Genomic DNA, 15068 nt, shown 5'->3' with positions numbered 1-15068 from the left:
ACATTCATTATGGTGTTTAAAAACAGTCAAGCCTAAATAAATTCTTCATACCGTCGAGAAGAGACACACACACTGACAACCTGCTTAAGCACAGAACTTCTCATTTGACAGCTCTTGGCCAGGGCCACGCACATTTTACAGGGAGATTTTGCTTCTTAAGCTTAGTGAAAGTCTGGCAATCGTTTTGTATAAAAATAAGACTTAAATTTAAAACCTCACCAAACTAGGAATCTGATGTAGAAAATCGGTTACACCGGAGCAGCTAAAGCCCGCAGTTCTGACTTCAGCACGCATCCCAGTGACCTGCAAGGCCCCACGCCGTGTGTCCGAGGCCTGGGGGGGCCCAAGTCCCTGAAGGGCCACCCGGTTCCCCCGGGGACGCTGCACTGCTGCTCCAGGAACCCTGGCTGAGAACCCTGGAAGGGCGTAGCACCGTCTCCGCGCTCTTGGCAGCCATGGTTACCCTCGGGAGTGACACCACCGCCCGCTGCTTTACGGTCAGAGAGAGAGGTCCCAGGCTTGCGGTCAGGTCGCGGGGAGTGCTACTCTGCCAGCACGCGATGCAGTTTACAACTAAAGCCACGGACGACGTGTTTGAGCGTCAGGCACTCAGTTGCGTCCGACTCTTTGCAACTCCGTGGACGGTGGCCCGCCAAGGCTCCTCTGTTCGTGGAGGTTCTCCAAGGCAAGAATACTGGAATGGGTTGCCATTCCCTTCTCCAGGAGATCTTCCCAACCCAGGGATTGAACCCAGGTCTCCTGCATTGTAGCTGGGTTCTTTACCATCTGAGTCACCAGGGAAGCCCCCAGTATACTTGAAGTGTGTACTTAATGCTGGAAATTCACCCTAGGGGACAGACAGGATGTGAAAGGAAAAGGCACCATAACTACGCCGTCCTTGGAAATGATAAGGTTTTTTTTTTTTTTCTTTTCTCTCTCAAATACCTTCACTTTAATGTAACTTCAAGCCCAAGCATTCTGGGAGGTAAACAGTCTGGTAGCTACAGGGGATGAGAGGCAGGATGTGCCCCAGGACGACTGGAGGAGCACTGGGGTCTGGCCACTCCACTGACTCTACAGCAGGGCCTGGGACAGGAGAGCCCCGGGCAGCTGGAAGACACACGACTCCTCAGGTTCCTGCGCAAAGGCACCATGCCCATCACGAAAGGGCACCCCTGAGAGCTTCTCTGAACCGGGCTGGGCATAGCCATGCCGGAGTCTGGCTCAAGACTCTGAGCCACTTCTTCCCAGAGAAGCAGTGCCCAGGCCACCAGGGTCCCTCTTGCCTAGCCCAGCGCCTGAGACCACACAAGACAAGACACATGGCCGGTCTCAGAGAAAGAGGGGCTTGCAACTGCGGTGAGAACCCTGGAAGGAGCTGACCCAAAACCCAGAACTCTCAACTCTCGGTGAACTTCATTTAAAATGAGTTCTTCCAAGTAAAACACAAGGCCGAGTTCTAAGCCCAGCAAGAACCACCCCCAGGGGAGGAGGCCCTGCGTTCTGCCAGTCTGCGCTGAGCCCCGCGTTCCCCCCCCGGCAGACACCACGGTGAGCTCCCTCAAAGTGCTATCGCCAGCCATCGTGGGGAAGCTCAGTTTGGCCAAACCGTTCAACACCAGATTCCTCCCAGCGATTCCCTACGGATGCCCGTCCCGCCCTTACCCAGCCTCTTCTGCCTGGCCCGGCGCCCTCCGCCTAAAGTGCCACCTGCCCGACACCGAGCGCAGCCGCAGCGGAGCTCAGGTCATGGGGGTGAGCCGGCAGCCGGCAGGGAAGGGCTCCTCTGCCCACCTCACAGTCCTGTACCACTGGGAAGCAACAAAAAAAAGGAAATTTCCCGATCTCATCATCATATGCTCCACACTGAACATTTAAAGGCAAATCATCACCTTAAAGAACTACGTTTAGGGATTCAGTTAAAATACACACGGGTTTTGTCTTCCCCTTGATCCGACTGTTGCTATTGCTTCTTCAGAGGACAGTAAAAAGAATTGATACCCTAAAAAAAGGACTCCATTTGTTTAAAAAAAAGACCAACAATGCGGGGGGGGCGGGGGGCGCGGAAAAGCGTTTCCTCTCCCCCTCCCGCCCACCCTCTTTCGTTTTGGCTCACAAAGCTTTTTTTTTTTCTCTTTGCTGTCGGTGTGGCTCTCACGCGACCATCCGTCCGTCCGTCCGCCCCGGGCGCTCCGGACGGCGGGCTTCAGGAGGCGTCCCTGGATATCCACCCGCTCTCGGTGAGGAAGCTCAGGATCCTCTTCTTGAGGACCTTGTCCAGGTAGCTGGGCAGGCGGCTCTTGGAGGGGATGCCCTGGCGCTTCTGCAGGTGGTCCTTGATGATGATGGTCTTCACGGTCACGTAGCGCGCGGGGCTCAGGTTCAGCGAGCTGCACAGCACCTTCTCGCGGTCCGACAGGAGCTCGAAGCCTGGCAGGTGCTCGATGGCCGCGAACTCGCCGTCCCGGCCGTCCTCCTTGCCGCGCTTGGCGCCCCCCGCTGCCGCGGCAGCAGCCGCAGCCGCCTTGTTCTCCTTGCGCTTCTCGCGCTTGTGCCGGGCCGCCTCGTACTCCGCCGACTCTTCCATCTTGGTGATGCCGTTGCGCCGGTAGCGCTGCAGCTCGCGGATCTTCGCGCGCAGCATCTTCTCCTTGTGCATGTTCTCAAACAGGTCATCGAACTCCTTGCACGACATGAACTGGTAGAGCGGCCGCAGCTTGAGCCGCAGCTCCTTCTCCTCCTTGGTGACCTTGCGCCGCGCCGCCCGCTCCTTCTCCTTCTTGTCCTTGCCCAGGAAGGCGGGCACCAGGTTGTAGTCACGCGCGATGTTCTTGCGCCGCTGCCGCTCACGGAGCTTGCGCACGTACATGTCCACGTGCGCGCGCTTCAGCTCGATCTCCACGTCGTCGTCGTCGTAGTTGACCGAGAGCCCGCTGATGAGCGTCTCGGCGTCCTGGTCGTACTCGATCTCGTAGTCATCCCGCAGCGGCATGTAGCCCAGCTGCTGCTGCTCGGCCACCGAGATGTCTAGGGGAGGCAAGGGGGTGGTGAGGCTGGGAGAGAGGGGGCCCCCGCTGGGGCAGGTGTGGTCGGTCACCCGGTTGGGGATGGTGTCGGGGATGCAGGCCTTCCCCAAGTTGCCGTGGATGTACATGCTTACGTAATGCTCCATCACTTCCTGGGGGGTCCGGGAAGCGCCGACGTGGGCTGCCATGTCCTCCTGCAGAGACAAGAAGCGCCAGAGGGTCAGGAGCGGGCCAGGCGCGGAGTTCCCTGGGCGCCGCCACCCCGCGGGCCCCGTGCCGTCCACCCCCCACGGCCCCTCTGGATGTGGGAGCTGGGGGAGGACCTTTGGGGGATCCACGGCCGGAGAAAGTCAGGGCCCAGATGGGCGACCGGCCTGGAGCGCAAAGCTGAAAGCCACATCCCAGACCCCAACTCCTCCCCTGGTTCTCTTAAGAGGACAAGCAGAAGCTCCCTGGGGCTCGGGCCGCCCTGCACGCCAGCAATCAGGCCTGAGTGGGCAGCCAGAGCCCTGGGGTTGGGGAGGGGGGGTCCCCACTGGCTCCAGTGACCTCTCCGCTCTTTGAACTAGGAGAATAGATGCGGCCACGGGCCTCTCCACCAGGGAGGAAGCCGGCTCACTGCGCTGCCTGCGTCCCAGCGCAAAGGGCTGGGCTCCGTCTCTGATGCCCCGGCCCTGGGCTGGTGTGTTCCTTCCCCGGGTGGCGGTCAGATGACCCGAGAGTCAGGCCACCGCTTCTGCCGGCCCCTGGGGTCCAGCAAGCAGCTGGAGACCGGCCCGGGCTGCAGGCAGAGGTCACGCCTCCAGAAGGGACCCGTTCCGCGCGCACAGGATTATTAATGGGAGGAAATTGTACAAGTCCCTCAATCTTTTCCTTCTGCCAAGAGGCCTCTTCCTTAAAGGGAACCGCTAAAGCCACTTGAGAAAGCAGCCGCCTGCAGTGTGCACTCGCTCCCTGCAGCCACTCTGCGCCTCGCCGGCCTCACTCCCCCGGCTCTGCCCTCCCGCCCAGAGACGCTCAGCGCCGCCCCCCCCCCCCACGGTCGGGATGGTCCCTGCACCCCCACAGGCCGAATGGGAGCCCAGGAAACCAGCTGGTCCCCTGGGGGGCTGACCCTGCTGACCACCAGGCACAGAGGGGAGGAAGGTGTCAAGAAGCCCCTCAGAGGGACCAGACCAGCGTCTGCCCTGCCAGCCTCTCCCCAGGGGGCGCCGCTCGGGGGAGGGGGGCAGAGAAGGCCACATTGGGACCCACCCTGCCAGGCCATCTCTGTGCACCGTGAGGGGCAGCGGGGATCAGAACGGAGAGCAGACTGTCTGCTGGAGAAACTACAAGCTTCTTTCTTTAAAAACCTCTCTCAGCACCAAGTGTGCAGTTATCCTTTGCCAGGAAACGTTTTGTCCAAAAAAACGAAAGGGAGTCACAACCATCACTACCGTCACCATCTCCCAGGCTGGCCACTCCTGGCCTTGGAGCCTGCGGTCCTCACAGTAAAGGAACGGGGGGCGTTGGGGGGCGGTAACGCTCTCCCCCCAGCCCAGCCCACCCCAGCCGGGCCCAGGGAGCCCCCGGGACACATGTCCTTCCAGAAGGAAAGGCTGTGCTCGCCAGGAAGCCGGGTGGCACCAGCCTGAGCTGAGCTGCCCACGCTGGGCGGGCGGCCAGGGCGTGGGAGCCGCGCCCTCAGCGTCCTACCCTCGCCAGTGCGGCGCGGCTCAGCGCCGGGGGCCCAGGCCTGGTCCAGTGCGGCCCTGCGGTAGAGCTCTGCCCTCTGAGAGGGCGCTGCCCCCGCGCCCCTCGGATGCCCGGCGACGGGGAGACTCACAGCCCGAGGGCGCAGCGGGAGGCTGGGCAGCAACGCGGCACCTGAGTGAACCGAGGCAGCCCCGTGACCTGTGCGAGGGCCTCTCCATCAGCTCCCGCCCTGCGGATGGAGCAGGCAGGGGCGTGCAGCCGTCCTCTCGCAAGGCTGCCGGGCCCCTGTGAGCCCCCAACGCGAGGCGGCGAGGGCACGTGAGAGACGGCGGCGGCCTGCCTGTGCTCGTCAGACACTCCCTCGGGGCCCGGGCCCCCAGCCCGGTGCCCAGGGCACGGAGCGGGTGGGTGGGGGTGCTGGGAGGGAGGCCCTCCGCCGTCTGCCTTCTGAGGATTTGGTGCTTTCTGCTGGCTGCAGGCACTGCCCGTTTTGAAAACGAAGGACGAGTCCCGAGCATGAGAGAAGCAGGAGGGGACACCTGGGCCGCCCCCCACCACAGGTGCCCCGCACGCCCGCGCCAGCACTCCTGCGTGCCCCGGAGACACAGGAGGAAGTGTCCACCCGGGGCAGACCCTGAGGCGCGGTCTGTGCGGGTGTTAACCAACTTCCTGCCTTGAGATGCAAGACGCTCATGTTCTGAGAGGGGTGCCGGGAAGGGAGGTGGAGATTCTGTGCATTAGTTTTCCACTTTTTTCAGTAACACTAAAAGGGATTTTTTTTTTTAAGTTAAATTCTGCCTCAATTCTCTGTTTAAACTGGTCTAAGGTTTTCATGAAAATTCAGTTCAGTTTAGTCGCTCAGTCATTTCCGACTCTTTGTGACCCCATGGACTGCAGCAGGCCAGGCTTCCCTGTCCTTCACCATCTCCCAGAGTTTGCTCAAACTCATGTCCATTGAGTCGGTGATGCCATCCAACCATCTCATCCTCTGTCCTCCCCTTCTCCTCCTGCCTTCAATCTTTCCCAGCATCAGGGTCTTTCCCAGTGAGTTGGTTCTTCGCATCAGGTGGCCAAAGTATTGGAGTTTCAGCTTCAGCATCAGTCCTTCCAATGAATATTCAGGACTGATTTCCTTTAGGACCGACTGGCTGGATCTCCTTGCATCATATAAAAATACAGCGTCCTTAAAAGAGACGACCTCTGTTCCGGGAGGCAGCCCCACCCCCCGGCCGCGCGCAGGCACGCTTCCTCGGGGTCCACAGGCCCGTGGCCCACTGCTCCGCGTCTTGCTCCGCAAACGTCCACATTCCTGGGGCCTCCTTCGTGGAGGCGGGCAGCCGGGGTTAAGAAGCCCGGTCTCCAGACACAGGCTGGGTTTCTCCAGCCTCGCCAGGCAAGGGGCCGGACAGCCATGGGCCCTGCGTGGACACCTCAGTGACCCAGCTCCTCTTCAATTAACATAAGGGGTTTCTGGCTCCAAAGGGACCCGGGCAGTGGCTGTTCATGAAGCCACAAAGCAGCGGGGCTGGCGCCCTGTTCACAGGTCCCCAGGACCCCGCATCACCACCTTGGCAGCTGCCTAGGGGGAGGCCACTACTCAGGGAGATGCCAGCCAGCGACTGCTGAGAATCGACCCTGGGGACCGCCGCATCAGCTCGGTGCCAGTGAAGAAGGCCCGGGAAAGTCCACAGGAGCCTGAGACTGAGGGCCGTGATGGAAGGGGACAGCCAGGCTCTGACCCTAGGAGTCCACAGAGGACACACAGGTTCCCGGAAGCAGTGACGGACACACCCCGACGACGGTTCACGCCGGCCGCTGGCCTGGCGTCCAGCTCGCCTCGCGCGTCTCCAGTCCCCACGTGTCAGTGGCCACACCAGGGAGGGACGGCCCCATCTGTGCCCCACAGCGGCCCGTGACGGCAGGGGGCAGGGTGGGCGGAGGGGAGGCCCTGTCCCTCCTGCGTTCAAGGTCCAGGTTTTTTTGCTTCATCCAGATGGGTAAATGGACAGACAGACAGGCCCGCTGGGAGAGCAAGGAGCAGCCGAAGTGAGTTTCGGGGAAAGAGACTTGAAGGGAAAGTTCAAGTATAACTGAAACAGAACAAGGCACCCAGCTGTAGCCTGAAGGTAGCCCCTTTCCCACTGCAGCTTGCGCTAACACCCCAGGAAGCAGCCCAAAGTCTGGAGGTTTGTTCTCCTATACACGAACTTAAAAAAAAAGACTCCCGTTTCTAGAACAAGGTGAGGAGAGCTCGATATGCTGCTTCCTGGAGTCCTTTGAAAAATAAAACGCATCTCCAAGACGCTGAACTGGGCCCACGAGGTCACCAAAGGGAAAAGACGGAGGCCAGTCCCACCGCAGGCTGGCCAGCTCCTGGTGGGGCTGCCGCGGGGTCTCTCCCTTCTGGCTGAGGCCGCCCTCGCCCTATGACCTGGCCTCTGCCGACAAATGCCACCTGCCCTCTCTGGGCACAGCCCGGGGCTGGGCCTCAGGCCCGCTACAGGCCCCACCCCTTCACTGCTGAGGGACTTGGACGCGTCAGGGAGTAACTTCTCTGCGCTTCCGTCTCTGGGTCTGGATTACGGGGGTGCTACTGACCGTCACAGGACGGTCCAGTGCTGGGCATGGCTTGGCCCGTGGACGCTGGCTTCGTTATTCCTACTACGAAGCTGTTAGCGTCGCTTCCAAGGCCTGTGTCCACCCAGGTCACCTCCTCCAGGAAGGCGTCCGTGATGCCCAGAGTGAGACTCGCATCCTGGCTCAATTACTCACTGCTGTGAGGCATGTGTCGCCTCCGCTCCTGCTTATGATCTCTAATGGCTCCTCTGAAGTGTTCTGTCGGGATAAAACACATCATCGTGAGCAACCACAGGTAACGTGTACGGGTTCCCCCTCATCTCATCCTCCGCGCAACGTCCCCCGCCTCCCACATCGGGAGGACCACCTCGGGCGCGGCCACCCCAGGAACACAGGCCAGCTCTCGCCCACCCTGGCACCGGGGGTACAGCCCACCCACAGGCAGGGCGGTGCCAGCGCTCCCCTTTCCGGACGGACCACCTCACAGGGACGCAGCCGTGGCACCCTCTCTGACCCCTGGGACATGTGGGGGACACCGCAGACCCACTTCCCCCTGTCTCTGCGCAAACCGGGGCCTTTATCAGGACGGCTCTCTCAATCGCGTCGCAGGGCACCCTTCCCAAGCAGGTCGGTGGGCGGGGCTGCTCTGGAGCACCCTGAAGGGTGCACGTCCTTTTTTGACCAGCCTCGTGTCTGCCTGGGGGGCAGAGGCCACGACGCTGGCTTTGTTCCCGAGGCTCCAGGGCCAGGCGCGCTACATTCCCTCAGAGAGATGTGGCTCCCGCTTCCTTTTCAAGGAAGATGCCTCAAGGGGACAGAAGCAACCAGAGGGCCTACCGCATGGGCAGCTGGGGTAGAGACCCCGGGGGCCAGCCAGGACACTGCAGGGCCTCGGGGGGTGGCAGAGGGAGCCACCTGTGGAGCCAGGAGCGCGGGGTCCAAGGCCAAGGAGGGGGCGGTGGGCCCGAAGGACTGAGTGAAGTCAGAGCCGCAGGCCCAGGAAAGCGCTCCAGGCCGGCCGTCCCGCCCCAAGGACCCAACCTGGGCCTTGGACTCGGACCTGGGCCTGCAGCCCCGCCGGCCTCCAGTACGCGCGGCGCCCTCCCCGCAGTGAGGACTCCAGCCCAGCACACCCACACAGGGCCCTGGATGTGGCCATTTCCCTCTCCAGCCCGGCCGGTCACCTTTTACAGTGAGGGGAATGGCCCGCCGGCCTCTCGAGGGCTGGGAGGACACCCCGGGCTGGCCGCCTGCATCTCCAGACGCTCCCCCTGCCCTCCAGCCCAACCCGCCCCCAGCATGCACCGCTGGCCGGGTCAAGGCCAGCTGCCACGAGAACTGACCTCAGCCCACCCTCCCAGGCCACTCTAGGTGCGGCCACCGCTCCCGTTTGATGGGTCTTTTTTTTTTTTTTTTTTTAAAGCTAGAAAGCTCCATAAGCCTCCCCTCTGTTCCAGGGTCCCTGTCCTCCTCCCTACTCAGAACTCACACCTGTGAGTGCCCCTCAGGGGGACTAAAGCTTCTCAGGTCAAATCAGGCTATATTTGTGAGAGAGCTTTACGAAGCCCCGGGCCCCACTGCAAAAACCGCATGGCAGGTCCTCCAGAAACACACAGGATTACCTCACAATCCAGCAGTTCCACCTCCTGGTGTTCACCCGAACTGACAAGGACTTCAGCGCTATCTGGACACCCGTGTTCACCTCAGAAGCATTCCCGACAGCGAGTGCCCATCCACAGACGACTGGATAAACAAAGTGTGGTCCGTCCACACCACGGACTATTTTATTACTCAACCTTAAACACAAAGGAGGTTCTGATGCCTGCTACAACACTGGCCAACCCGGGGCACATTATCCTAAGAAACAAGGCAGGCACAAGAATACAGACATTACGAGAACCCACTGAGGTGAGGTCCCTAGAACAGGTAAGCCCACGGCGACTGCAAGCAGAACAGCCGCTAAGAGAGGCTGCGGGAGACGGAAACAGGGTTAGTGTGTGACGAGGGAGACTTTCTGTTCACGACGAGAGTTCCGGCCAGTGGTGACAGCTGCCCGGCAGCACTGATGTGCTTCATGCCACTGAGCTGGACACTGACAAATGGTTAAAACGGCGAACTTTACATCGTCAGTCAGTTCAGCCACTCAGTCGTGTCTGCCTCTTTGCGACCCCATGGACTGCAGCCTCCTTGTCCACCACCCACTCTCAGAGCTTGCTCAAATTCGTGTCCATTGAGTCGGTGATGCCATCCAACCATCTCCTCCTCTGTCGTCCTCTTCTCCTCCTGCCTTCAATCTTTCCCAGCATGGGGTATCTTCAAACGAGTCATATCTTGGCATCAGGTGGCCAAAGTATTGGAGCTTCAGCATCAGTCCTTCCAATGAATATTCAAGCCTGATTTCCTTTAGGATTGACTGGTTTGATCTCCTTGCAGTCCACTGTATGTCTAATGTATTCATAAAGTATACATAATGTATACATAAAGTTTATGTATACATGGATATATGCATCTAATGTATACACAAAGTATACACTGTGTATCATAATACATAAAGTATTAGGATACATACCTTATGTATACACTAGGTACATGTATCCACATACTTTATATATACATTATGTATACATAATATATACTTTCCCACAATAAAAATATACACTTTCTTTTAAATAGTAAAAGTTTTGCAAGCCGCAAGCCTTACTCTAGCTGCATCGGTGCTTCTTAAAGTAGGGTCCCTGGCACAGCAGCAGCAGCCCGTGACCCTGTTGGAACTGCAGACTCCCACACCACCCCGGACCTGACTTCAGAAGGGTGGGGTGACGGGGGTGAACGACAGGATTTGCGCCTAAGGAGCCTCCCAGGGTTTCCTCACTCACTCTGAAAGTCTAAGACCCACTGCTCAGGGGCTTCCTTTCCCTGGAACTCCCGTGGACTCCATGTTCCCTCTGCAGAGCCAAGGGTTCAACCCCAAGCCAGGGAACTAGGGTCCCACAGAGCCCGCCCCCCGCCAAACAATAAACGCCCTGCTCTGTATAACCCTCTGAACTCTAGCTGGTTTCTCCACCCAAGCTCTTCCCTGCCCCTCCTTGATGGCGATTAAGACCCCCACTCTCAGGAGGCTCATAGGATGGACCTATCCATTTCCCGCCAACACACAGAAGGGCTCCACCATGCTGAGGAAGACAGCCATGCTGAGAACCCACTGCATCAGAGGCCCTGGACACTCTGTAACCTGCTGTGTCCAGACCTCACCCGGGGATGCTCTGTGTGTAGCATGGGGTCCAACACAAAGTGGGTCCTCAGCGAGTGCCAGATGATGAAGGCACACAGTGCGTCCGCATCACCCAGCCTGCCGGGCCCCACTGTCATCTACAAAAGGAGAAGCCCTTGTTCATGATGTTCCGCCTGCCTCTGGTAATCAGCCTGAATGTAACATTCATAGCACAAGGCCTCGCAGAGTCCACAGAGCATTCCACGTCCTTTTTCAACGTGAAATTGAGCTTCGGGGCCAGCGTGAACCCCACCTGCCCCTGGAGTGCCTCCTTCAAACTGGTCAATGCTCCAGCAACCGACTGACAAATGCGCGGCGCTGTGGGAAAGTGCAGCTGGCATTCACATCTGTGCTTGCGTCCCCCCAGGATCCGTGTCTTCCAATCCTGAATCTGCACAGTGCCCACCACACAACCAGCTGCCCGGGGTGGGGGGTTCAAAACCCATGGTGTTGGGACACGGTGAACCCCGCCCACCCTGAGCCCTGTTCTTGTCTCCCGTCACGGTTGTCAGCCCCTCACCCCCGTCCTCTCTGCTGCTCATCCCCAAACCCTCCTGGCCTTGTGGCCGGCACCCCTCAGCTGGGCCCGGACCCTGGGACAGACTGTGAGCAAATGGTCCAAACTTCAGCAGGGCCTGTCCCCACAGAATCCCCACGACCCCGTGCCCACGAGTACCACCAGAGAAATCCCAACGGTCTCACCTGCCTCTCCATCACTGTCCCCACACCCACACCCACCCGTGGGACCCGGTCCCTGTCCCCTAGCCCCGGTCCCCACATTCACCCCCCACCTAGTCAAGACCCGGCTCCAGCCAGGGGCGTGCAGCCCCCCAGCCACAGCAGACACTGCTGCCGTACCAGGAGGTTAAGCCTGGGCTCTGCACCAGGGCCTTCCATTCTCGGGGTTGCCACTCTTCAACCAAGAACCAGCCCACAGCCTGCTGAGAGGAGCACGCAGACATGCTTGCAACGCGCCTCCCCCGGAGCCCACACCTGCTGACGGTGGCCTGTGTGGGGCACGCGGCTTGGGGCTGGCGCCTGGACACAGCCTGCAGCTCAGCACCGCAGAGAAGCCTCTGAGGCAGCACAGCAACGCTCAGGGCAGAGAGGGAGAGACGGGGTAGCCGCACCTCGGCCTGGTCTGTGGACCTCCGACCCCAGACCGCAACGCCTGCTGAGCAGGGAGAAGGCCCCGGCTTTGTCTCTGGGAACAGCTGCGCCTGCTGCTGCCCCAATTCGGAGCCTTTCAGCACGCTCTCCAGATGGTTCGTGTGCAAGTTAAAGTAGCACTGCTTTCAGAGCACCCTCCCGGCCTCCCTCAGCATACTCTAATACATCTTTTAGTCCTGGGCTTGCTTTTTGAGTATTTTCCGCAGAGCTGCAGGGAGGCAGTGCTGACGGGGGTGCTCGGAGCACAGACTCGGACACCAAACAATTCTGTCTGAACCTGCGGCACAGACCTGCGCTGGGAGGCTCTCACAAGGGACCACGCGAGTTCAGCACAGTGCCTGGCACCCAGCGAGCCTCTCGGTCCATGTCAGCTATTTTTAGCGGCGACTGCAGAGATAGGAGCTGCAAGAATGAAGCGGGGAAGGGAAGTCTCTCTGAAGCACTGATATGGAAGCAGAAAGACCAGACACAAACCATGATTGGGGCGGTGGGGGGGAGTGCTCTCAACAGAAGAAATAACAAATGATCAAAAGGATCCCGGGGTAGGTAGACGCTGAAAGACCCCGCAGGCCCTCAAGTTTCATCTCCATAGAACTGGAAGCTGCTGCAGGCTGACGGGACATGACCTGTCCTCAGAGACAGCTCCAATCCTGCTGCCTGGAATGGGCTGCAGGGCCTGGGGACCAAGCAGAGAGGCCAGTCCGGAGGCTCCAGGAGTGGTCAGGCAAGAGATGGACATCAGCCTGCACTGAGGCTGTGAGAGGAGGCTAGCTTCTGGAGGATTCTGAAGACAGAGCTGCCGCTAAACTGGACCCTGAAGAAGATCCTGAGAATGGTACTCCATTTGCAGCCCAAGGAGCGGAAGGATCAAGGTGTGAGATCTGGGTCAAGGAGTCCAGGAGATACGCACAGGGACAGGAGGGATGGGTTTGCGACCGGAGGCTGGACCTCAGGACCAGCCCGCCACGACCCTGTAACGCCCGTGAAGGCCAGGCTGAAGCCTTTCTTTCCGGACTCCTTCGCAGGATGAGCACGGAGCAGAGGCTCCATACACATCCACGGGCAGCACTTCAGGACAGTGAGGAGGGTCCGGAGCGTGGCCTCCGTGATGCGGGCACTCAGCTGAGAACCCGAAGCAGGGTCTCTAAGGAGCTGGGAGAGGCTCGAGATTCCAGGGCTGCAGAATGGGCACGGGTCCCCGAAGACTGGCTCGCTTGACCAATAGAATAAAGCTAACCTAAACAAAGGCAGGGCAGGTTTGGGGATGCGGGAAAAAGTGCAGAACGTCTCCACCACCAAGCCCAGGAAAAGGGGCTGGCGGTCGGGCCCCAGCGTCCGTGGGCTCAACCCCACTCCGCCATTTTAGACAAGGGACAGAGTATGGGATGATTCTGGTGGCCTGGGAGGATTCTGGAACAATCCCCCGTGGATGACGAGGGACGGCTGTGCTGCTGGAGAGTGGTTCGAGGAGCTGGGGGACCAGCATGTGGAAGGGTCCGGAAAGATGAGGGAGTGGGCTCCCGTCTCTCCCCCCACACTCCTCACAACGCCTGGAGGTGGCCACATGTCCCTGGTGGTTATGGGCCAAAAGCCAGCCAGACCTCCTCGTCCTAACACGGACGAGAGCCTCTTGCAGAGCGCGAAGAGCACTCCTCAGAAACCACCTGGAGAAGAGCCACCACGTGTCTCTCTCTCGAGAGCCTGATGTGAATGAGTCCAGTCCAACTCTGTGTTCTCTCCGATAAACGTCCCCAAAGAAACCTCTTGAGAGAAAGGCAGTGAAGTTGCTCAGTCGTGCCTGACTCTTTGCGACCCCATGGACTGTAGCCCGCCGGGCTCCCCTGTCCACGGGGATTCTCCAGGCACGAACGCTGGAGTGAGTTGCCATTTCCCTTCTCCAGGGGACCTTCCCCATCCAGGGATCGAACACCAGGGCCTACTGCAGGCAGACTCCTTACCAACTGAGCCCCCAGTGGAGAGACCCAAATGCAAAAGGTCAGGTGTGGCCCGGTCCACGCGCTCCATGGCAGAACCCACTCAGGGGCACACGAAGCCCAGGGTGTCACGGGGACGCGAGGGTCAGCAAGTGCCCAGCAGGGGACACAAGGCCACAAAGTGAGTGGTGGTGGCCGTGAGGACGGCAGGGAGGACCACGAGCGCCTGCCTGCAGGGCGGAGGGCGTGGAGAGGAGCTCCTCTGGCCTTCAGGACGCTGTCCTCCAGGCGAAACCCACTCCTTCCTGGGGTACCCTACTGCTGTCAAGTCTCAGAGCCGCCTGTGTCCCCCCGACTCCCTTCCCGGGAATCCGGCCTCGCCCAAGGGGTGTACTCGGCAGACACCAGCAGAGGTCAGCCCAAAAGGCTGGGAAAGCGGCCCTGCGGTGGGGGTTGAGGGGCAGCCAGCCGCGGCCCGATTCCCCCCCACCTCCCCGCCCCGCTCCGCTACTTCCTGCTGTGTGACCTTGGGCGGCTGGCTCACCCTCTCTGTGTGCCTGGCCCTGCCCGGGGAGGCGGGCGCGGGCCTCCCCCGCTCCACCGCCCATCGCCACCCCCTGCGCCCTCGAGGCGCCCGCACCCCCGCAGGTGCGCCCGGGGCCCTGCGGCTCACCCAGTTCCCGAAGCCGAACTGCTCGATGGCATCCAGCAGCAGCTGCTCCTCGCGGCTGGTCCAGCCGCCCTCGGCCTCGGGCCCCCAGAGCGTGAAGCGCCCGCCGTCCACCAGCTGGTAGCCGTGGTAGCGGCGGTGGTGGCCGATCTCCGCGCCGGCGGAGAAGCACTCGGGGCACAGCTCGATGTCCTGGCACTCGGTGCAGCGGAAGCGCAGCGGGCTCACCTCGGCCAGGCAGTACACGCAGTACTTCTTGCCGAGCTCCGCCATCTTCCGCCACCGGGGCCCCGCCGCCCCGCGCTCCAGCGAAACCGCCGCGGCCGCCGCCGCCGCGGCCGCCCCGCCCCAGGCGCCCGCTGCAGCCGGCCTGCCGGGCCGCGCGTCCTGCCTCAGCGCGCAGGCGCCCTCGGGCCGGCCCGGCCGCGCACCGCGCAGGCGCCGCCGCGCGGAGTGGGGTGGGAGTGGGGGAGCCCGGCCCGCCGCTCTGCGCCTGCGCACCCCTACAGCCAGTGCCGGCCGCCTCGCCTCAGAGGCCCAGGCGCTCTGGCAAGCGGGCGGAAAAGGAAGCCGGGGCGGGACGCGTCCCGCCCCTTCTCTGTGCGAGCCTACGCCCTCCGCCAATCAAAGCCGCCTCCCGTCGTCCGGGGCCGGCCACCCATTGGTCTGCTCTGGGGGGAGGCGGGGAGGAGAAGGGGGCAGAGCCCCAGGCCCTGGAAAGTGGG

General features: G+C 61.0%; 1 protein-coding gene across 1 annotated transcript; it reads right to left on the bottom strand.

Moving 5' to 3' along the window:
- Nucleotides 1–2189: 2189 nt before the first annotated feature.
- Nucleotides 2190–14616, bottom strand: TADA2B (transcriptional adaptor 2B). The gene is made up of 2 exons (XM_068975612.1): nucleotides 14347–14616; nucleotides 2190–3220 (listed from the first exon to the last, which is right to left on the bottom strand). The coding sequence occupies exons 1-2, from the start codon at nucleotides 14614–14616 to the stop codon at nucleotides 2207–2209; spliced, it is 1284 nt and encodes a 427-aa protein (XP_068831713.1). The 3' UTR covers nucleotides 2190–2206.
- Nucleotides 14617–15068: the final 452 nt, after the last annotated feature.

The sequence above is a fragment of the Capricornis sumatraensis genome, chromosome 7, assembly GCF_032405125.1.
Source record: "Capricornis sumatraensis isolate serow.1 chromosome 7, serow.2, whole genome shotgun sequence".
Classification (NCBI taxonomy): domain Eukaryota; kingdom Metazoa; phylum Chordata; class Mammalia; order Artiodactyla; family Bovidae; genus Capricornis; species Capricornis sumatraensis.
Note: the sequence above shows the minus strand (reverse complement) of the source record. Positions and strands in the feature narration are given on the sequence as shown.